This window comes from Lissotriton vulgaris, chromosome 12 (assembly GCF_964263255.1).
Source record: "Lissotriton vulgaris chromosome 12, aLisVul1.2, whole genome shotgun sequence".
Taxonomy (NCBI): Eukaryota; Metazoa; Chordata; class Amphibia; order Caudata; family Salamandridae; genus Lissotriton; species Lissotriton vulgaris.
In genome coordinates, this window is record NC_141700.1 from 383,870,024 (window position 1) to 383,894,340 (window position 24,317).

The 24,317-nt window shown below is 45.4% G+C and overlaps 1 protein-coding gene across 1 annotated transcript in view; it reads right to left on the bottom strand.

Annotated features, from left to right (window-relative positions):
• Nucleotides 1–24,317, bottom strand: part of LOC147674083 (transcription initiation factor TFIID subunit 4B-like) — a 1,347,443-nt gene that overhangs the window by 1,151,366 nt on the left and 171,760 nt on the right. The window contains exon 3 of the mRNA XM_086945146.1: nucleotides 5,289–5,423. Coding sequence (XP_086801272.1) covers nucleotides 5,289–5,423 — 135 coding nt within the window. The remainder of the gene's footprint in view (nucleotides 1–5,288; nucleotides 5,424–24,317) is intronic.

Here is a 24,317-nt window from a genome sequence, read left to right on the forward strand (position 1 = left end):
GAGACTGCAGCGTTAGGGACCCAGAAGACTCTCCAAGCCAGGTACTGTGCCGCTAATCCTCTGCGCTCCTCTGCGCGGCGGAATTGCTCTCCCCCGTTATAACTTAAAGCCAGCTGCACCAACTCAAAGGTTGTCAGCGCAACAGGCAGCAAATCACGCTATACCCACAGGTCTTTGAAGAAATCATAGGTGATTTATGGCATTATTGTTTTCCACAGGAACCAGTTTCTGTATCACTGTTGTCTTCCAGCTGCCATCTCTCCGCCCAATGCTATGAAAAATGTAAGTCGTCTGCTCCAATGTTACCAGCGAAACACAGCAGGCACTCCACGGCGTTTTCCTAGCCGTTTTCTCCGACGTCTGCCCCTGTCACTTAGCTGGAGCCTCCGCCTCACTTAGCTGGAGCCTCCGCATATTCAGGCATATTTGGCCCTGTGACATACACTCGAAAGTGTAATCAGTCATATATATTCACCAATTTCAATACGCCTCAGTAACGGACGGGCACATACACACGATGTCACACACGCACTTGCGAAAGGTACTCGAATTTACGCCGCGTAATGAGCACACTCATACACAATGCGCACGCGCACACCCCATGTCTACACTCGGATCCAAGATGATGCCTGAGATCGAATTGGTCCCACCAGCCCAGAACAGAAGGACCTGTTTTGGATACATACAGCCTCTCTGGAATTAAATCGGAATTTCAATTTCCTAAGACCCAACAGTGGAATGGGTTCACCAGTGAAACGTTTGAGAGAACTATCTGGTAATTCAAGGCTATCTCCTAAAACCAATTTGAATTTCTAGTACCGTATAGCCTAGCTCACTATGGCCTTCTAACATTTTAACTGCAGAATTCTGGCTTCCTTTTTTCTTGCATACCTTGAAATAATGACCAACTATACCACTACCTGAACACCTCTGGTTACGGGCTGGATATTTTTTTAATCATTAGCCAAATGGCCAGAAAATCCCCATCTATAACACTTTACATCCTTGCTATACTCCTATTGCTTCTTGTTGTAAGTTTAGCATTCTTATCAGTCGTGGAAACATTTGTTGTCTCTAATGAGGTCATCACGCAAGGTGGCAAAGAGATATGTTACTGACACATTTTTTAAAGCAGACATGTTCTCTTCTACTGTCTCTTCCGTTAACTTCTTCCTGTGGTAAAATGTATATCAGACAATTACTACACACACTGTAGGGGCATAATATGCATCAACACCATCCATTGCATGTAAAAATACATTTCCACCAGTATATAGCTTTTCAGCAATACTGTCAAACTCTTAACCCAATGGGACCCAACAATTGCAACAACATTTTCTTTAGTTTTTCAGGAGTGAAATCATCAACTTTATCTACAGTGGAAATGTAATTCAGGAAATACATCTTCCGTTCTTGCAACGTAGGCCCATTCTCTCCTGAAGAAGGCACAAGTAGCTGGGGTGGAGTAAGGTTTAAAGCACCACTTGATGCCATGATCATCCTGAATTACAAATAGACACTTAGATGTTAAAACAGGAAAACAAAAATATTTAAAACTCTTACTGCACAGTTCTTGGCAGAAATCAGTAGTAATCGCTAGTGTGCGTATCACAGAAAAAAAGTGCAAATGGCAGATGTGCAAATCACAGATGTAAACAGTATCACTGCATGTGCTTTACAAAGGCACAGGTATCGCTGGGAAATAGATGCACAATGCAATTGCTCACAGCACAAAGGCGTGCGTATAGCCTGTAGGAGAGTAGGGTCTGCTTATTATGGTCACCCCCAATTTTCGCTGTGATTCTCTGGTTTTTCGACTTTAGTGTGGCTGTGGGCCTGCTAATCAGACCCACAGCCCAGCTGTTCTCTCTCTAAATTGATACCATGTACTTTAGGTACATACCTGTTGGGTACTGGGTCACCTTTGTGAGCCCATGTATAGTGTACCATAGGTACCCAGGGCATAGGTGCATCCAAGGCCTACCAGGGGCTGCAGCATGTATTATGCCACCCCTGGCTGGCCATCCAAACTGACACCACAGGCTGAATACTCAGCTTGGGTAAGGTGGTGTAATCACCCCTGACTTAGATAAAGTATATCTATATCTACCTTATATATAGACACATAGTAACCTATAAGTCACTCCTATGGCAGGCCTTAACAATCCTGGAGGCAGAGTGCTTGGTTTTATGTGATAGGGTTCCCTAGCATGAGCTGAGCCCCTCTGCAGCTTTCGGAACCATCTCCTTATAGCTGTTCTATGATATAGCCATACCATATACTCTTAAGTGCATTATAATCCTCGCGGTTAATGCTAACTTTGGTTTGGCATTATCAAAACATGTCGTGTAAGGTGTCAAACACGTTGGAATACTACCCCCCCCCCCTGCCAGTTCTGGCGACGGGGGTAGCCTTCCACCCTTCTAGAGGGAAAGGACATGCAAGTTACTGCTTTATCCGGTTAAAGTTAACCAGAGCCTCAGCATCACAAAATGGATGCTGCTGCCACGAGTGTGACCTCCTGCTGCCAGACGAAACTCCGGCAAGGGAGGCCTGGACAATAGGTTTCCTGTCAGGGGAGGTTCTAGCCTCTCCCCAGACAGCATGTGGTGTATTGGGGCAGGGTGGGTTGAAAGGAAAGATGCTTTTCCAGACACTGCCTGGGGCCCACAAGGTGCTCCATGCATAGCCGGGTTCAAACCAGTTGCTGGGGCACTCCAGCCCTGCTCTGGCGCGAAACTGGTCAAAGGGAAAGGGGTGTAACCTCCCCCTTCCCAGGTCCACCCATAGGAGGGACCTAGCAGGTAATCCAGCCCCTAAAATCAATATAAAGATAGGCGATGTGTCTACAGACTTTAGATTATCTTGACTGAAACTCTGAAACGATACTCTTGGACCTTATCGACTAGAAGACTGAAGACATCTCCCTTGTGGTCAAGGAGTGACCACCCTGTGCAAACAGGCACCACCAGTAACTTGCCGGTTTGCTTTGTCGACGCTCCTGCTGGAACCCGAAGACTCAGCGACTCAGGAACTGGACTTCCAGACTTAACTGACTCCGATCCACATCCACAGCAAAGCGGAGACCCGTGGCGGACACGAGAGACGTGGGACCGGACACCCTGGACTTCCTGCATTTTGCTAACTGCTCGACTCCTGAGGTACCCTCGCAGTAGTGCATTAGGGTTTGAGAAGCCCAAGACCCGAGCGCCATTTGCACCAAAGCTCAGCCCTCCACACTCCACGAGTGCCGCGTGGGGCATGCTCCTGCATTTCAGCTAGACGCATCTTCCCGGTTGCTAGCCTGCTGGCTAGTTAGCCCTCTGAAGACTTCTTTTTGAATTTACACCGCTAGCCTGGTTGCTCCAGGCTTGCTCCACCTTCCCTGCAAAGGAGAAATTCCCCAGACCTTGCTGGTCTGACTAGAAGCCAATCTTCACTTCCTACAGGGGTTGCGGTTGCCAAGGCTTGTTGGGTCCAATCTGGATACCGACGCCGCAGTACACTAATTCCTTTGTGGGACAGCTCGAATCCAGCTCCTGGTCATCGTCGACGCCTCCTGGTCCTCGTGGCTGCAGAGACAAGCTTCACCTCTTCACCTGAAATCTCCTCGACATCACATCGTTCCTTCCTGGTCACTGGCTAGTGACCCAGACTCTGTCCCCTCTGCTTTCAGGTTCTTCAGTTCCTCGATCCACCCTTGCATCCACCCGGACACTTTTCCTCCGGTCGCCTGCAGCACTTCTTCGCAGATCTTCATACGCAACATCAACGAAACCTGACACCTAAAGACACCTATTTACCCGGCTTTCCTGGGTGAGGTAACTCGAGTACACCGGTGCTCCCATGGGTATTGACTATCCAAGTGTCCTAGTCTAAAGTGGTTTTGTCGTAGTCCATCCAGAAGTGCCCTAAATCTTTAACTTTGTAACTTTTACATTCTCCATTCGAAGTCAATGGTAACTCGCGACTATGTTTAGACACTGCACGCGTCTCCCGTGGGTCTCCTACTTCCTAACCTTTGGTTGTCTAGTGTAGCCCCAGCGATTCCCTAGGCCCTAGGCCTATTCCCAATTTCTGAAGTGGTTCTTATACCACTTGCTTAGTATATGGTTTGTGAGGCCCCTAGTGCAAAACTGTATTTGTGCAACGCATCGTATGCTACTTACGTAACTTGTGCTGTACTCTAACCTCATAAAGAAGTCAGAGGGGTTGTGTTAGAAATAAATACATATATATTTGATATATACCTTGTGTGGTGTCCTTTCATTTGGTATTCAAGGGATTATAATTGGTAAAACAAACAGCTTTACATGCTCTTTGGAGTTTAGCCTAAGACTGCTGGTCCATGCTACCACTAGGATAGCTTGACTATAAGGTTGACTTTACAACCACCATCAATAAGGGTCGTTTAGACTGGTGCAAGGTGCCCACTAGAATAGGGGACAGCATATGCCAGGCTAACTTCTCACATAGCCGACAAATTGATGAGCACTCGATTTTATTTTTCCATGGCTCACCCGAGAAGAGGCTGACCTACCAAAGGAGTGCAGATCGCCAGGTTGATCCGATGCACTGCACACTGTAGAATGAATGCATGTGTATAGATGTGTTATTTATAATGCAGCCCAAACAAAGATGTCTGCTGACGTATGATGTAGTTTGGAATTTAACGTCTGACGTGGCTAGGGCATGTCAAGGATGTCGACGTCTGACATGGAATGGAGAGTTGGAACAAGATCACAGAGTTGGAGCTTTTAACTAAAGCCTCTGGAACTGCGGTAGCGGTAGCACCCACAGGAGACCGCTGGGTAAGTTGAAAAGTTGCGACAACTACTGTGTTGTTGTCAACCACTCTGCCAAGTCCTAAAAAAATACCACAGGTCATTCACTGCAATCAAATAGGCTGTATGTGAAACTATGCACTCCGGGCACTACAAGCGAACAACAAAACTGAACGCCAAGTTCAATAAAATATGATCACAGTTTTCAGTAATAGCAGCTAGTGTAGGTCCTTATGATGGAGCAATTTGTTGTAGTAATAATTCGGAATCCAAAGTTTGTTCAATAAAGAGTTATTGCAGAACAAATACCCCAGCACATTTTTAATATTTACATCCAGCATAACTGAAGTGTACGTGCTTTCCTGAATTAAAAGCATATATTATCAATAACAGTAGCTTGCTTAAAGTTCATTGAAAATGAACCAAAAAATGCCTTTAGGATTTGATTCATTATATTTTTAGATTAAATGAAACCTTAAAAAAATAAAATCATAGATACTTACTTGAGAGTGATTTAACACAGTGCTTGCCTGTACAGTAACAGCAGAAGTGCAGGCTGGTCTGACAGTAGAGTGAACACCTTTGGCTTGTATTGGAGGGACCTGATGCACTGTTGATGTTGCTACATGTACTGCTTGCTAATAAAAGATCAGGAAAGGAGATAACATATAATTAATTCCCTATGCCACTAGAAGGCAAAGCTATTAGAAGATCTGCCAATACATTTTTGGAAAATTGTTTTGAACGTTCATTAAATCAAACTAACAATTCACATGCTTATTTACAGATACTTTCAAAACCGAGCCCACCAAGCACAATCCATAATGACAAACCTACTGAACACTGTGACGTGAAAGTAAACAAACTAACGGGCAAATCATTATAATGAAAGCCAATATCAATGAAAAACAAATAAATAGAAATTTTTCGCTAATATCTTAAAAGAAAGACATTTTTCAGTAAACAATTCAATTGAAAGTCACTTTACAATCGAAGACAACAGCAAAAACAAAAAAATACGAATACTTAGAAATTAGAAAGTACAATAAATTGACAATTAAATAAACCTTAACAATGGGAAACAACAGCTAAGGAAAAAACTTTTAAAAGGAATAAAGATTTAAATATTTTAGAGCCAAATAAATGTTACTACAGTTATTCAAATCTATGGTTTCTCTAAATAGTGTGCTAAGAAAAAAAAATCTATTTTCCTTTACTGTTATATCTCCCCCATCCTTTCAACTGGCAGTCGCCCCTAGGTAGTTATAGTTAGGACCTGGTTTCCACAGTAAAAACGTTTTTTGTTTTGCCAATAACGTTACTGTCGTTTGACAAATCTTGATGAATTTTTCAGAATTAGTACAACGTTAACTGTAGATGCTGTGCTGAAAGTTACAAGGTGATCCAGCAAGTCCCAAAACACAATGTCCCCATGCAATTTCCCATAGGGATTTTGTACACGACTACAGCCCGAATCGCTGAACGGAATGACACAAAATTTGACAGTAAGATAGCTCTTGGTCCAGAATACATGCTTTGTGTAATGTGGTGTAAATCCATTCAGTAGTTTTAGAGATATTAACAGAAAATATTTGTATATCTAGGGACGCAGATGCTCCACGGATCCACGCATCAAATCAGGGTCCTGATTGGTTGGCTGCACCTTCACAGAAAAGTTGTGGCTGCCATTTTATATCTCTGGAAAAGGTCCCTGGGGTTTAAAAGTAGCTCCATACTAATTGCAAGGGTCAACTTTCCTGCCCCCTTGTGCATGTTATAAATGAGGTGAAAGCATGTTTAATGAGCAGTAAAATGCCAACAAAACTTTTTTTGGGTCACTCGCAAGATCCACAGAGCCGTTGCAGGGCTCAGCTCAGCCCCCCACATGTAAATCAGCAATGGATTTGCAGGGCTCAGCGGGCTCCCTATGAACTCTACAACGGATTTGCAGAGCTTGCGCATGGCCAAATTAAAAAATATATATGTACACCCATTTTAACACCTATACAGACACTGACACCTACTCACAAACCTATAGACACTCTCACACCCACATGTAGACACACACACACACTCAGTTACATATCCATACAGCCACTGTCATACCCATATAGCCATTCACACATCCATTTACATACTGATACAGATACTTTCACATCCACTCACATACCTATGCAGACACACCGATACTCATTCAGACACTGATACAGACACTCACACCCACTCACATACCCATGGAGACTTTCACAGCTACTCATATACCTATACAGACACACACACCAACTCACATACCCATACAGACACTCTCATACCCACTTACATACCCATACTGACACTCTCACACCCACACACTCTTAACATTGTATTGTATTGTATTTTCGACTTGTAGAGTGCCTTATCACCCCGGGGTCTCTAAGCGCTTGACAGGCTTAACATCCACTTCCATACATCAATCTTGCACCCCCTTTAACACCCCTACAGGGAGACTCACACCTACTCACATACCCATACAATGTCACATCCAGACAGACACTTTTACACCTTCTTACACATACAAACGCTCACACACCCAGACAGACACACACGCTCACTGACAGACCCACTGATAGCGCTACTTAGAGATCCATTCAGACACTTGTACACCCACTCACAGATGGGTCAGTTTAAACGCTGGGAGAGCAGTGAGGCGAAAGACCTACTTTGTACCAGACGTCGAGCACACGTGTTGATCATTGTAGAAAACAGACAGCCTTCAGTGCCTCTAGGGAATCCCCACATGGCTGAATTCGGAGTTCACAGGAAAATGGGACTCTCAGACTACTTTACGCCAGATATTGAGTGATTCGGTTTTAGACCGGGTTATCAGGCGACATTCTATTTTGCACTACATTAACAGCACAGGGTACAAATCAGACTGATATTTTGTTAAGACAAATCGTGTCTTAATCTATACAGGCATTGTCCCAAGCTGAGAATTTATAAAGCATGCTCACAACCTTTCGGGTGGACATGAGGAGTTTTCTTATAATTAGTTTCGTCTTTCACTTTCAGGCAGTGGGACATGTTACAAGAGTGTAATCCCCGCCGATAGTAAATACAACGAAAAAGCTGTTTAACTTTAATATTGATTCATGGTGACCCACGGGGGATTCACCCCACCTACATTGGAGGTATGTTTATAACACCTCTTGAAAAACAATTATTTTATTTAACATTTATATAAAAATATGAATGCAGATATTTATTTTCTCTGCACGTGGAGATACTACACAGTGGTTCCCCAAAGCAAACAGGGTGACTTCATAACTTTTTACTGTACCATTTGACTTTTTAAACCCATATTGACTTGAGGCATCTAGTAGTGAAGTCAAGGAAAGCTTTATTCATTTGCTTTTTTAACAATCATAAAAGCACATAGAAAATACAATGCTTTTACGCAAGCATTTACACAAGAATAAATATAAGATAAACATTAAGAACTTCTTAAAAGTTGATATATAATTTAGCATAATTAAAATCAAATGACAGTGCGCCTAAACACTCTCACGCCTAATTTCACTATACTCTTACTTTGACAAAGAACTTTCTTCAGAAACATGGATCTCCTCCAGGCTATGTGCTCGTTTTCAAGAAACTGGAGTTTAATTAGTGCCGGGCTAGATTGCCTCAGTCCCAGAACTTTCAAAAGTGGAACTAACCACACCTTCCTTAACTCTATTTAAAGTTTACAAAATAAAACTAAATTGATGGTAGATTGGACTGAGTGATTATCACAAGGACATAGTGGTAATTCTCGAGCCCAATCATTCATTAGGTCGAAGCCTGCATTGCAGGGCATGGCCCTGCTGCAGGCAAAGAGGTATTGTGAGCAGGGGATTTCAGTATGGCATGAAGCCACGCCCCTTTTTTCCATTGGCAGGCCTCTGCAAACGGAGGCCTGCCATTGGAAAAAGCTCCTGTTTAGCAGATTTGTCTGCTCTGGCCCGCCTCTCGAAGACTCCATGACCTGCCTTTTTAGAAATATTGCCTTCGTAACTATGAGACAGGTAAGGGAGTCCTGGAGGGGCGGGATTCAGTATTCTGTTCCCGCCCCATTTTTTTATTTTGTGTGCGTGGCGGCCTTGCGTGGTTACCTTGTTAGCACTAACCCTAACCTTAAATGAGTCTTATAATAATGTAATATTACTGCAACGTCACGGTTTCTCGAAAGCGATAAATCGGGTAGCCTGCCTAGGCGGAAGGATACACGAGTACATGATCAAGTGTGTATTGCCGTTTGCAGCTAGTGACTCAATCGAGGGGAGTGGAGGTCCTTGATTGTCAGCTGATGTAGCCAATCCATTTGGCTGGAGATGCGCGTCTTCTTCTTTTTGAGCCTATCGGAGTAGGGCTGGGCGTGTCTGCTATCGCCCGTGTGTAGCTGCTTGTGGCAGCCTCAGAGGTGATTTGGTGATAGAATAATACACCGTGGAGCTGAGGTCTTGTGGTGCGAGGGACAGGGAACCGGAGAGCTGCAGCGGAGGCGATGGGCTGGTAGCGGCAGAAGCACCAGAAACTCCGTCTAAAAGCCCTGCCTTTAAACTCTTGTATGTGCGGAGCCGGTAGCAGCTGTACGGGCGCTGCTGGGTCTTCACGTCCGCCATGGTCCTGAACGAGGGCACCGTCTGCCTCTTGGTGGGGTAACGGTTCCTCAGCGCTTCCTCCAAGGGGGCACTGGAGCTGGGGCAGATCGCCAGTTGGCCCTGGAAGTCCGGTACTATCCGAGCGGTGTCCAACAAGGAGTTGAGTGAACCGGGGCTTCGGGTGAGTATGGGGAAGCCGCTGCGGCCGCTCGCCTTTGTATCGCCCACTGGACATTGGGGGCAGTTGGGCACGGGTGAGGGTTTTAAGATCCGTTGCACGTGAGGTGAGTTGGAGGACCGCATGCTTTTAGGGGCAGCTCCGACTTTAGGGTAAGCCTGTCTCTGAGGAGACCTCAGCAGTTCCCGTTCTGTGAATCATGTGAGCCACCTCAGTGGATTGTTCTTCTGTGGAGTCCTGTCAGCGGAAGCGGTCCGCACAAAGCAGTCTCTGCAGCTCACGAGTCCCCTACGCCCAGCACCTGGCTGGGGCCTGGGGGTGGTGGTGGAGGTCTGAGCCTCATTACATGCTCAGCCATGCCCTGTGCAAGTTCTGGGCTCCTGCAGCTACCGCTCTTGTGTAAAATTAGTACTCCTGTTCATTTTCCGTTGCACCCCTACATGAGACCCTCTCTTGACAGGCTGCCTACACCTGCTGTGCAGACTCACTTCGGGGTGGCAACATGACGCCATTTTGGGGCTTTTTCTTTGTCGCTGTGAGACCCACCCAGTGCGAGTCCTCTGCGTGCATTTTAACCTACCCCCTCCGTGCATGCTGTTTTGCACGTATCCCCTCTTTGGCACTTTGCCCTGGTGGTGTCTTCCGTCAGGAATTACTGCTGATTGCTTGGGACATATGACCCTTCTTAGTGCCCCGCTGCTGGTTTCTTTCGTGTCTCAACTCGTAAGTGCTTCCTAGTCATTGCAAGACCTTTGTTTCACTCCACGGTACTGTTCTCCGCGCCAGGGACATATGGCTCCTGCAGAACATGTGCAAAACTTGCACGTGTTGAAAAAAATGTATTCATTGGTCAATGTAGCCAGAATGCTCTTACTAATGAGAATAAGCACTGAATAGACCCATACGATCTTCGGGATTGCAGAACATTCGTGCTGTGGACAAACGTGGTGCCTATCAGACTTTGTTTGCCTAGGTATATTCTGGCTGTCTTTGAAGTTCATTTTAGTGCTGTTATACCAGCCCCTCCCTGTGTTTTCCAGTCTGGGCTGTTTACGTGCTGCATGGGAGTGCAGTGAGTAGATAGGGTTTAGGTCCCCGGGAGCGGTGAGAGTGTCAGCAGCCGGCTACACCTTCTATTGGTGGAAGGACAGACAGGCTGTCAAGCTGGGGGTTATCCGGGGCCAGAGTAGAGATTTATTCATTGGATTGGCTGACAGTATTTGTCTGTCGTGACATATCTAGCATCCGAGTAAACAGAGCCACGGGGGCACAACCAGCTGCGTTGAATAGTTGTAGCTCCCTTGCACATTGCCGGGGAGGAAAGGGTACTGCATCTTGATGAATACACTCTCGGTTTAGAATTAACAGCACCGAGGTTCTACATCCTTGCGTTGGTTATCAGTTGTTGTCTAATATTTCAGGCACAAAACGAATTTTAATGCACATTGTTGCTAATACATAAGCATTTGCAAGCAAAGACAACGAATCAAAGCAAATACAACATGACGGAGCCTGTCTTTGGGGAAATGCGATCTGATTATTTTTTTTAATGTCTCATCTGTAAACACACATGCTCACGACGATTGGATACCCAACATGGCGAATCAAAATCACTGCTATTTAAGGGGGCATTGTGGTGCTTGGTGAACATGGATGGTGTATCTTGGAGTAAGTCTTCTAGGTACATGGTCACTTTGGTGACCCATCTGTAATCATTGTTGCTAAATTGGTTAATGTACTTTGGAACCTCGCAAGGAAAGGGTTTTCCTGCCCTTGTGAGCTATGAAGCCTATTGGGAAGATATGTATATGTGCTAAATTGTGAGTAACGTTCCTTTTTAGGTCGAAGCCTGCATTGCAGGGCATGGCCCTGCTGCAGGCAAAGAGGTATTGTGAGCAGGGGATTTCAGTATGGCATGAAGCCACGCCCCTTTTTTCCATTGGCAGCCTCTGGAAATGGAGGCCTGCCATTGGAAAAAGCTCCTGTTTAGCAGATTTGTCTGCTCTGGATCCCGCCTCTCGAGGACTCCATGACCTGCCTTACGGTAGCACGACAATATTTTTTAGAAATATTGCCTTGGCAACCATGAGGCAGGTCAGGGAGTCCTGGAGGTGCGGGATTTAGTATTCTGTTCCCGCCCCATTTTTTTATTTTGTGTGCGTGGCGGCCAATGCTTGTTCTGTACTCAGTTTGGCGGATGAAGGACTCATTGGTGTTTTTTTCATTGTGCATTTATTCAGAACAGAAATGCATAGCTCCATATTCTAAGAATGGTTGTTCCACCCGTTGCTTCACGGGTTAGGATCTACGGCACTCATTTTATGTTTCGAATCGCCGTGAAATAGAGGGAATAAAACCCGCCCGCTGCGCACTTCAGCTGTAAATCGCTTATATTTGACGGGTTGATTTCACTGTGAAGTGTCATGGCTGCTCTACCCACTGCAGGAGCTGAACCATTGGGATATTTCGGGAGGGCTGCCTTTGTGCGTGTCTATTTTGTCATGTACGCAGAATGCACGCCCCTTTCTCGTTGGCGTCGTCTCTCCAGCTAGTCACCCTCCCCCCGCTGTAAGCATCCTTGTAGGGATCCTGGCCGTGGTTGGTGGAAGCTGGAGGAGGGAGGGCACTGCTCCCGACAGCTGAGGATTTAGTGTCGGGAGCTTTTATAATGACAAAGCTGTAAGTACATAGCACGGCCTTGGTTCGTGGAAACTAGCACCTTACTTTTATTCCCCACGTGGCACTGAGACCGTACGAGTTAAAATATAACTAACTACTCAGCCGAGAAACTCATCCCTGCGCTTTACGTGAAACTAGTGTAAAACCTGCATACTTGATTGTAGTCCGTGCCCAATCCGATTAGTAGTTGATCGTATTTAATAAAAAGCACACCCACAATAAGTAACTTGGTGTTCAGTAGAAGGTGACCATGAACTCTTGGCCGTATGCGTTTACTTACATTTTGAGCGTGCCACAGTGTGGATTCGGTTATTTGCCATTAAAGACTAAACCTGGCAGTGTTTGAAAATCTTTTTGAATGATGCGCCTGTCCTCTACAATTGTCGAGTATGACTTCGACATTATATAATTGCGTCAGTATTGCTAAAACTTAAATATGCATTTTGGAACCATTATTATGCCTGTACTGACATGCAGGGCTTTAAGTGGGCCGGGACTCAAGGGGTCTGAGCAGTGTCAGTTTAAGGGGGCCTCGAAACTAGTCTCTATCGGGCTCTGTTTTGAACCTTGGCACAGGCGGTTCTTTTTTCTCCGGACTGCAGTGACATCCAGAATGAGACCCGTTTCATTACAGCAGGCACATCGATGTGCGCTGCCCACACTGCTCCCTTTTCACAGGTGAGCGTTGTGGGGGAAGGGAAATCCTTTAGAGTCATTTTTTCTCTGGGTTTCCCTTCTCTTTCTGAAACGCAAGAGCAGCAACATTCTGGTAGGATCACCAGGGCTTTAATTGGAATCTTTTTCAATATTATATACAACCAGCCATAGTTGCAGCTTATTTATCTTATGCAACTAATAACCATTGACAAAATAGTCCTGACTTGTTGCTTGTATCACACATCTGGATGCAATGATAGAAACAGCAAAGTACAAGTCGGTCTGAACACTATGCTAAACAGTAAACACAGATTTTTAGCTTAAGTGTTTTAAAGCCACGCCCCTAATTACACTGGCCACGCCCCTTTGTGTCCCCCCTCCCACCCCCCAGTTTTTTCATCTCACTTAAAGCCCTGCAGTGACATGGTAGATACGTTAATAAACTGGATTAATTATCCATCTGAGGCTTTCATGCTAATGAACTGGCCCAGTATTTCTGTGCCATAAATGTACTGGTAACTCTGGGTTTGTAAACTCTGGACCGTGTGAATATGTACCGGGTAAAGCTGTGGCTGCAATAATGGAAACCTCGCCCCCACCTCCTCCTTCACTTGATCCCTCGGCCTCCCTGCTTTGTGAATGAATTTCCCCAACACGTTAAGTGAATTCTTATGCAAATACTGCTTGCAATGTGTTATATATTTGTGCAGCGGTTTATTTTTTTCAGCGGTTAACACTTTGATTCCATTTGACTTATCACTATTCGTGAACGATGCTGTTTTCTTCTTATCTCGCGTAATAAACTGTGCTGAATAAACTTTTTATTTTATTTTAGTGAGATCACGCACCATAGGAGAACTCATAAAACCAACAGCTCCTTTTGAACAAAAGTATGGGCGTGAAAACGAGCGCCCATGCACGCACACATACAGAGACACCCCCCACCCCCGCCGTTGCACACACACACAGACACACACGCACACACACAACACACAAATGCACCGAGACCCCCCCTGCCCCCCCCCAACTAAAGCCCACTTACCGCCACTCCGGACTTCTGCAGCCTCCACTACTCCCCGCTGCTCCTCCGGCCAAGCACTCCGTGGACGCGGGCTTCACAAAACTGAAGTCCCGCCGCACGATAGGTTTCGTTTTCTCTTATGCACGGACAACTCGACCAGCTTCAACTCTACAGCAGAACCAGGTGAGGAGCTTATTGGTGGATTGTCGTGTCAAAGGTTCGCTGGTCCTGGGGTGTGGGGGGCTTGGCTCACTCCAGGGTGCATAGCTTGTGCTCAGAGGGGGCCTTGAACATGGTCAGTGGCAGAGCCCTCTCTGAAGGAAAAGGCCAGGATTGTTGATATATTTCTATCTGATAATACCTTGAATCTGAAACACTGACGTCTGATGCATGGGAAGGTAGCCGACCCGGAGGGCCCCTTTGCAGGGCTTTCTGAAGGCCCCCAATGTTAATCCCGGAGAAGGATGCACCATACCCAAAGTTCAGAATAACCAGAGTGTGAAAGGGATTTCATGGATAGTTTGAGACTCTTGCATGGTCTGGTGGTCGTAGTCCAATGTTTATTTTACTTCTAGTCTATTCATTCCTTGCCTTTGTTTACCTTTTTTGACCTTTCCAAGATGGCTCCCGTTTCCACTACCTTGTGAGTCCCTTCTTTATTTCCTTTACGTCACATTTCCTTTATCTACCTCCCCTCGCGCGTTCCGCGCTGACTGAACTGGAATACCCAGACCCATTGATTGAAGCAGCGGTCCACCCCGCAACTTCTATGAAGTAAGTTTCCAGCCTTCTTGCAGGTTCCCGCGACGGAACCGCGATGTTGACTTTAGTTCCCGACCCGCCTACTTTGACCGCACCCGTTATAGATCCCCTTCACTTTCCTTTACCCCGCGGACTTTCCGTTCACTAATCTTCCGATCTATACGCTGCCTATCACCCTCCACACTCACCATTCTTTACTTAGGCACCCGACCCAGAACTCATGTTGATCGGCACTTAATGTTTTACTTTTGTAGCCATCCTCATCACTGTTTTATTTTTACACACCACTTTATCTTCCACCCTGACACGGGCTCGTCTTTTCTTTTCAGCTCTCCTTGATAAAGGGCGTCCAGCCCGAAATGCATTGGAGTTCGTGTTCATTATGTACAAGTTGCACGGTTTACAGACTTCATTGATATGATGAGAATATCATGGTGAATACTCTTTTGAATGAAGATTGAATAATAAATCTACATTCTACCCAGAACTTTGTAATCATTGTTTTGATCACACAAGGAGTGCCTCATTTGGGGGATGTACATGCATATCTTTGCGTACACCACGTGAAGTCCAATGTTTGACAGCAAGGGAGGTTTGCGGCACACAATAGATTAGTGTGTGGGTTCAGGAGAACACCCTACGTGTGAAGGGACCTGGCCAGGGGTGCCTGAGAACAAAGATGTTCCACGCGTGAATAGTAAAAGTGGATTTGTGGATATTTCAATGCAGGGCAAACGCCAACTCTCTCTAGGTGCAGATGTTTTCCGGCTGTGATTACCCTCTGTTTTTTTAAATTTTATTTACGTGCCCACCCCTTCTCCCCCAGTTCACCCATTCCCTCTTCCTAAACTGCCGGCCTGCATTTTTCACATAAATCTGCTGCGGTTATTTATAAAGTGCAGTGCAAATGGCGAAATGCCCTTTGGGAAGAGAGATGCAACACAAAGACGGTATTCCTTAAAAGTGTGGTGTCATTGCTGTATAGAAATATTTTGCCACACTCCAAAAATTAAGTTATAATGAAATACAAATCTGCAGACTATGGCGAAAAAAATAGGATGGAGAATTGATGATAAAGAGGAAACCAGGGTTTTCAAAAACTATTGCCCTTGTAGTCAGCCCCGCGCGTGAGGTGCATCATCAAAGCTGTGTAAATAATAACAGCTGTGAGCCCGTGCCTGAGGTGCATCATCAGAGCTGTGTGAATAATAAGTGCGTCAGGTGAATCATCAGAGCTGTGTGAAAAATAACAGCTGTGAGCCTCAGGTGCATCATCAGAGCTGTGTGAATAATAACTGCGTCAGCCCCGTGCCAGAGGTGCATCATCAGAGCTGTGTGAATAACAACTGTGAGCCTGTGCTTGAGGTGCATCATCAGAGATGTGTGAATAATAACAGCTGTGAGCCCGTGCCTGAGGTGCATCATCAGAGTTGTGTAAATAATAACTGCGTCAGCCCTGTGCGTGAGGTGCATCATTAGAGCTGTGTGAATAACAGCTGTGAGCCCGTGCATGAGGTGCATCATCAGAGCTGTGTGAATAATAGCTGTGAGCCCGTGCCTGAGGTGCATCATCAGAGCTGTGTGAATAATAACTGTGGCAGCCCCGTGCGTGAGGTGCATCATCCACATTGCTCAGGTCACCCAAATTCCTGCTCTCTCTACCACACTGCTTTCAAGAACAGCATACTTCTTGCACACACTCTCACTGCTCAGCAATTCAAAGTTTGCTAAACATTTTATGCAACGCATTGTCATACACAATGCCAATAACTCAAACTTTAATGCTGCGAGACCTATTGCATTGTAAATGCTTGTTTTTGGAAAGGAGACGAATCTGTGGACAATCCCCAGTCTAAACTTGGTTAGTAGCAGCCTATCATGTCCACCAGGGACAAATGCTAAATATGGCTGTATACTTAAAGTAGTTACAACCACCTGATGCTGCTGAACGCTGGGTATCAAAGTCTCCCCAGACAATCTTAACATGTCCAATAACGGGAGACCCTCAATTTTTTAGATTCTTTCTGGTAATCAGCTGGATAGTGCACAAGTTAGTAAAATATTCTGGGTGACCTAAATCGCTCATAAATCCTTGCACAAACTTTACCCATGCGATCTTTAAGGCCCCTTCCAACTTCAGACTATCCTGTAGAATCTCCCTGTTTAATTTGGGTCTGTTCTTTTGACCAGATCCTGTGCCAGAGGAGAATAGCTTCCAGTTTTATAAGGCAAGAGATATATGGGAGGCCCAGCTCAGCATGACAGACATATGTGGAGGTACTGGCTGGAACTGACAAAATACACCTCAAGAAAGTGTTTTCCACTAATTGTATCGGGTGTGTGTCAGCAAAGCCCTAGACCCGCGCTCCATACATTGCGGTAGAAATACATTGAGCTTTATAAATATGTATAAGCTCTCCTGGAGGTTTCCTACCCAGTTTTTTCGAAAAAGTGGCCAGAGCAGTTGTTCTGATAAAGGCCAGCTTTTTTTTTTTTTTTTAAACGGCTTGGGTCCATAAAATGTTCTGATTAAATAAAATACCAAGATATGTAAAACTCTTTGTGGGGTCTATTTTGTGCCCATCCACAAACATGTCCCTAGTCCTCTGCTTTGCCGTGTTAATGCGAAGACCAAGATCCTTGATAATGTAAGAAAAACTATTTAAAACCTTCTGAAGCCCAATCTGCCTATGCGACATTAGTACTGCGTCATCTGCATAAAGGAGAGCAGGCATAGGACAACCACCTATTTGGGGAAAGTCTCGACCATCCTTAAGCAGTGCCTGCCCTAGCCCATTAATATAAAGGTTAAAAAGGAAGGGGGCTAGGACACAACCTTGCCTAACCCCCCTCCTAATGGGGAAAGAGGCAGTACGCTCACCACCCAGACCAAAACGCACTCATGCCTTTGCCCCACTGCAGAGGCGCATAACAAAAAGGATAATATTGGTGTCAACCCCCACAGTCTCAAGGACCTCCCAAAGTTTGCCATGCCTCACAGAGTCTAAGGCCGCAGTGAGGTCCACAAAAGCTATAAACAATCTGCCCTTCTTCACCCTAGTGTACTTTCCCACGAAGATGGCTAAATTTAGGCTCTGGTCTATTGTCCCTAGCCCATCACGAAAACCATATTGAATATCAGATAGGATCTGGCTGTCCTCGGCCCTATCATGTAGGCGTTCCAAAAGGATTCGCCCCACTACTTTAGCCAAATAATCCAATAAGGAAATGGGCCTATAGCAGCCAGGATTATGACGGTCCACTTTTTAGGTCTCATCTAGCCTTGCACCGCATGCGCTGCACCCTCTGCCAGATCTATTGTCGTCGAGTTGATTTCGTAAGTGGAGTGGAAGCTCCGCCCATCCTTTCTATTGGACGGCGTAATTCTTTATGGTAAACCCTGCTTTTTGGTGACTGCCCTGTCTCCTTTAGGCCTCGCCAACCCGGACTGGATCATTTGCTTGTGGCTAGAGACTGCCTCCTTTAATTAGTGGGTGAGCACTTATTTTTTACATTCGCACAATGGCGACGGCTTGTTAATTTTGGGGGCACTTGAGTTGGGCGTACTACCATTTGTGAAACTCAATAGCGCCTATGGCGCCTGGTGTTTTTTACGGTTCTGTGGTACTGGTTGGTCAGAATCAAAGTGGTCTATTGACATTTGGTATTTTGCTGTGTTTAGGTTCCGTTTATTCCTATTGAACAGTGGCTTATGGAGTTGTTTAGAGAAGGGTTGTGTGGGGGTATTTGCTGAGAGAGTAGGATGTTGATGTGGGAGCGTGTTGCCTTCGGCTGTGATGTCCGGCCTCCAGACCATTTTTTAAAGATTTTAGAATTGCTTCGATTTAAGAAAAGCTAGACTGCAGCTCCAAGATCACGTCGTTCTGTTAATTGAAATCAAATCAAGGTACTGGAAACGTTCTTTCTATCGACATGGAGTAGTTCGAAAACCCTATTCCAGTCACACCTGAGTGCGGAACCACATCTTTTACTTTACGTCAAAGACAGGTTAAAAGTTTCTCAAAAACGAATAAGTTGTCAAGACCTAATTAAGAGGATGAATTGCCTTCCAATCTTATAAGTCAACTTTCTGTATTTGACGCTTCCCAAATACGAAACATATAAGCCTTGAGGAAGTTATGTTCCAGTAACGAAACACGTGTCGGCTGCCTGTTTCATTTTCTTTGGGATATAAGTACAGAAGAACTTTCAACAACAATTTTTGTATCATGTACTATTAATAAGAGACTGTACAGACAATAATTGTGTAAAACAAGAAGTTAAAACATCAAAGGAATCTCACGTTTTGGATGCTCTCTTTATATAGGTAAGTATGGGTGTTGTTTATTTGAACAATTGAAAGTCGTGACTCCTTAAGCAGGTCAGGACAGGGAACTAACTCCCTTAGAAGCACTTGCTTCTATGAAAAATAAATATTTGAGTGCAGAGGTACAACAAATCTTTAATTAACCTCTGGGCATGTGTACAGCCCTCCCCCTCGGGGGGATTGGTCTGCGCTGGCCGAGTGGGAGGCACTGGGAGTACAAGTATTGGGGGATTTGTACGAGGGTGGAGCCCTGTTGCCCTAACAGGCCCTACGGGACAGGTATGACCTACCTCGTTGAAGGACTGGGTTTTCTCTAAGACCCAGCGGTGCCAGGGATAACACCTAAAACCTTCGTGGGTAACCTGTTCCGGCGTACAAATGACAGAGACACGGGACACTTCCTTCGGCGTCAAAGATTCGAGGTTTATTACTGCAGGGAACACAGAAGTCACGAGAAGTACATAGCATGTAAGTTCACGGAAACTGCTTCAAATTGTATCTGTGGATCGCTCTTCTTATACAGTTTTGAAGCATAGGATAACATGGTACACAAAGGTTTACAACTTGGTTCCCATCGTAAAGATCGCAAGGGGTCGCTTTCATGTATTCAGGGCCCGGAACATAATTACAGTAACATTTGGCGGCTCCCAACTGTAAAAGTACATCTTCCCACCATTAGTACATTCCAATCAGTAGTAAACGAATCGAGGAAGAGACAGAAACAGGTGCAGAGGAAGACGAGAACAGTGAACAGATCGAAAGGGGTGTAAAAGGGGTGGCGTCAAGAAACACGAGTTGCAGGCATCAAAGGGGACGTGCCTAATGCATACACAACTGAGACAATAGAGCGGCACGGCAAGATGAGCCTCGAGCGGGGCCATCTGCCTTACAGTGCCATCCCCCGCATCATAAAGACACCTTCAAAGGAAACGTGTCTTCCGCAAGAGTTTGGGAATCCCAGGGTCGAGAAGCGGACAGCGTCCGTTCGCTGGCTACTTGAGGGCAAGAAACAAAATGGATGCCGTATCTAAGATGGAACCCGTGGTTTCAGATGAAGAAATAATTTTTAACAAAGGAGGGATGGAGAGGGAAAAGTGGATTCTGTCTCCCCTGGCAACTATCATAAACAAAAGGAATCCACTAGGTGGACGGCGGTTGTTACCACAATGGTGGGGAGCAACCAGTGTTGTTAAAATACCCCTCACACACCAACAGGCCCCTTGGTGTCATGCTTCATCATCGGGGTCTTCGCAAACCTCTACGGAATGCGGCGTGCTACGACTTCACGACTACGCAGGAGCACTTTATGAGTGAACTATGTGTTTGGTGTGTGAAGGTACCAATAATGTGAGTGGTGAGGTGAAAAGTGAGGAATTAAAAAATACCTGGCACGTGAGTGCTGAAAAAAATTTTTATTTAGTCTCCGGCTGGTATTATTAAAAAAAGTGCTAGAGTGGTTGTGGTTTACTAATTAGGGTAACCCAACCAAATTAGTGCGTCGACATGTTTCGGAGTACTGGAACTCCTTCTTCAGGACGGGAATATGCACTACTTATCCCCACCTTACTCACATGTGTGTAGATATTAAAAATTGTGCTCTACAAAAATAGATATGGTGAATAATGTACCTATCTATGTTGGATGTACGGTCCGTTGCGCCCAGTTGGCGGTTCAGGATACCTGTAAACAGAAAGGTTATGTAAAACAAGATGGCACATATTGTTGTGTCCATACTGTGCTAAAAAACACAGAAGGGTCATAAGGAACAAAAGTGAAGGTCCAGGAACCCTAAAAAAATTTTTACTACTAAGCAAGATAATACATATTTTTATGTTACTACTGTGTAAATACACAGAAGGGTAACAAGGAACAAAAGTGAAGGTCCAGGAACCCTAAAAAGAAAAAAACGAACTACATATAGATTGAGACACACACACACATTCAAAATATCAGATAGGTTTTAGAGGGTATGGTTTGTGACCCAAATGCGTAGCTTACTTATTAATAGAGGTCCAATGGCCTCATGAGCCACAGCGTGTTGGGGCGTGGTCCGTTCTACCCGATATGGCAACCTGTGAGGTATTTAAGGGAATGGATCAAAAGGTAGTAATACCTCGGTAAAAATAGATCACACACCTTCAGGTTTGTTCATACATCCATACACACTCACGGTTCTGCACAGGGCTGTCTGGCTTGTTCCCCCTCCACGCGGCTCCGACGAGTGAGGTGGTGAACTAGGGAGCGAGTTTAAATAGTCTCAAAAGACCTCAATTAGCCCCTAATGGAAAACGGAAAAAGCCCATACTTGGTCCGGTCCCCTGGTTTGCTATCCGCATTTGCGTGCACCGGGAAGGGTGTTCCCGTGTGAATGCGCATGTGCGGAGGAGCAGTGTTGCGCATGCGCCCATGCTCTTTCGGTTAGTGGCAGCACTGAGTCGCTTCGCGCATGCGCGAAATCTAGATCCAGTGTCTGCCACCGCGCGCATGCGCAGTGACGGTGTTGTGGCCTGTAATCGACTCGATTTTGCTGAGAAACCTCATGTATTACCAAGGGGCGAGTTGTGATCCCTATGGTGACAGCGAAAAGTATAAGCCGCCTATACCCGGGGGTCCTGATAAAATTATGACCACATGCATTTGGGGTAAAACAGCAAATATTTAAGAAATATTAAGAAAAGCCTGCAAGCCATGAGGTAGGCAAGATTAAAAGGCAAAAACCTGAACCCCTATCAGCCAAATAGGAACATCATGGTTTTACCTGGATGTCCTCCAGTGGAATGAATAAATGGTATGGGGAACTGATTGAAGGGCAAGATGGTTTAAGGGTGCTGGTTTTATTAAACGCAGTTTGCTTCATGCAATGGAGTTGATGGTTGAAAGGTCTCTGATTTTTTTGAGCAGAAAAAGGGGGTTATTATTTAGCGTAATTGGCTCCATGGAATGGAGTCATTCAACCCGGTCACATCTGAGCCCAGACGGAACACCCATCTTTGTTCCTTCTCAAACAAACCTCTTTCAGATTTTAATTGCTCAATAACAGTCCAATGTATGTCATTCACACAGTGCTGTGCCTCTAGGAAGTGAGATGCCATTTTCGTTGTCTGTTTTTTGCATCTCACATTGCTCTTGTGTTCATTAATTCTGGTTTTTACCGCACGCGTGGTCATTCCTACATACTCCTTACCGCAAGGGCATGTGATAAGATACACCACATTGCGGCTGTTGCAATTCGTGACAGCGCGTTGTTCCCATTTCTCGCCATTACTGAATTCAAGGGACAGGCTTTTCTTTGTCAGGTGGCAACTATTACAATTCCCACATGGGTGATGCCCATGCAGTCCTTTTAGCCTCGTCTGCTGTGTTACATTGGTTTGGGGTCTTGTATGGACCAGAATATCCTTCAAGTTTCTCCCTCTCCTATGTGCAAAGATTGGTTTTTCCAGATCTAGACTCACACTTGTAAGGATGCGCCAGTGTTTGTTTACCAGCTTGGTCACTTGGTTTGACACGGGGCTGAAGGTTGTGACACAGACTGGTCTGACAGATTCCTCTTTCCGTGGGTTGTCATCTAAAAGAGCTTCCCGGTTATTGTTCCGTGCTCTTTTCATTGCCTGGTTAATGATCTTGTCAGGGTATTTTCTCTGTTGTAATTTTTTGCTCAGATCCAGTGCTTGGATTTTGTACTTGCCCACATCGCTGCAGTTCCGACGTAGGCGGAGGAACTGTCCATATGGTAGGTTCTCCCTCAGGTGACGTGGATGGAAACTGTCGAACCTGAGGAGGCAGTTCCTTGCGGTCGGTTTAAAATGTGTCTCTGTCTTTAAATAACCAGCCTCGTGATAAATGTTAAGGTCTAAAAAGACCATGGACTCATTGGACATTTGGTGAGTGAATTTTAGGAATTCGTTCTGGCTGTTGATCCATTGCATGAAATCCATGACAGATTGGTTGTTGCCTTCCCAGATGACCAAGACGTCGTCTATATAACGTTTCCATGACAGGATTTTGCTCCTGAACGGATTGTTCTGGTGAAGGATCTTGGTAGTCTCCAGGTGGTGGACATAGAGACCTGCCAGGCTTGGAGCAAAGGTGCTCCCCATGCTAGTCCCATGGCGTTGTAAGTAGAGGGTACCTTCATACTCGAAAAAGTTTTTGGTGAGGGCCATTGAGATGCATTCCATTACCACACCTCGTGGAGTGTGGTAACGCCACTGCTTACTATACAAGACTTCCTCAATAATGTTCAAGGTTTCATCGTGTGGGAGACTGGTGTACAAGCTCTCCACATCGAGGCTCAGTAAGATTTGTGAGGTTGGGTTGAAAGGGTGGTCTTTCAGTAACTGAAGGACCGCTTTTGTATCCTTAAGATACGTATCGGTGGCCTGTACCAAAGGTCTTAGGAAGGCATCCGCGAACTTGGAAAGAGGTTCCAAAATAGAGGCGATGCCCGACACAATGGGGCGACCTGGAGGGTTCGCGAGGTTTTTGTGAACCTTGGGTATCGTATAGAAATATGGTACCCGTGGATTTTTCTGTGTCAGAAACAAGGCTTCTTTCTTCGTGAGCCAGTCATGACTGAGAGCTTCTTCAGTCATTGCTCCCACTTGGACTCGTATGGACTCTGTGGGGTCCTCATCCAGAACCTGATAGTTCCTCCTGTCTGCGAGGAGTCTCCTGCATTCTTGATCATACGCCGTCGTTGTTTGGATCACAACGGCCCCGCCCTTGTCTGCGGGTTTTATGATAATCAATTTGTTTCTTGACAATTCCCTCACGGCCTCGTTCTCCAGTCTGCTCATGTTTTGAAAGACCCTGGAGTCTGTATCCAATTTGCCTAACTCAGTCATGACTGCTTTTTCAAAAGCTAAGACTTCCACTGGAAGTTGGTTATCCTGTGGTGTGAAGGAAGACTTTGGTTTCAAACCCGTGTCTGATGTCTCGACATTGGGTTCTTGGTTATAGAAAAAGGCCTTCAGCTTGATGGTCCTGATAAAATCCTGGACCTCTCTGTGTAGAAGAAAAATGTCTGGTTTGTTCGTTGGTACATAACCTAGACCTTTGTTCAGGACTTTCTGCTGTATCTCAGTTAATGGCCATGGGGATATATTAATAACTAGGTCCCTCTCTTGCTGGTTGAGGCTTGACCCGCCGTCATGCTCCTGGTGTGCATTCTGGGGTCTGTTTCTGTCACCGGTTGCCAAGTGACGTTGTTCCCTCTCTTGTTCCTTCCCCTGTTGGATCCTGGGCCCCACGATAAAAAAGGTTGTTGGTTTTGTTGTGGTACGG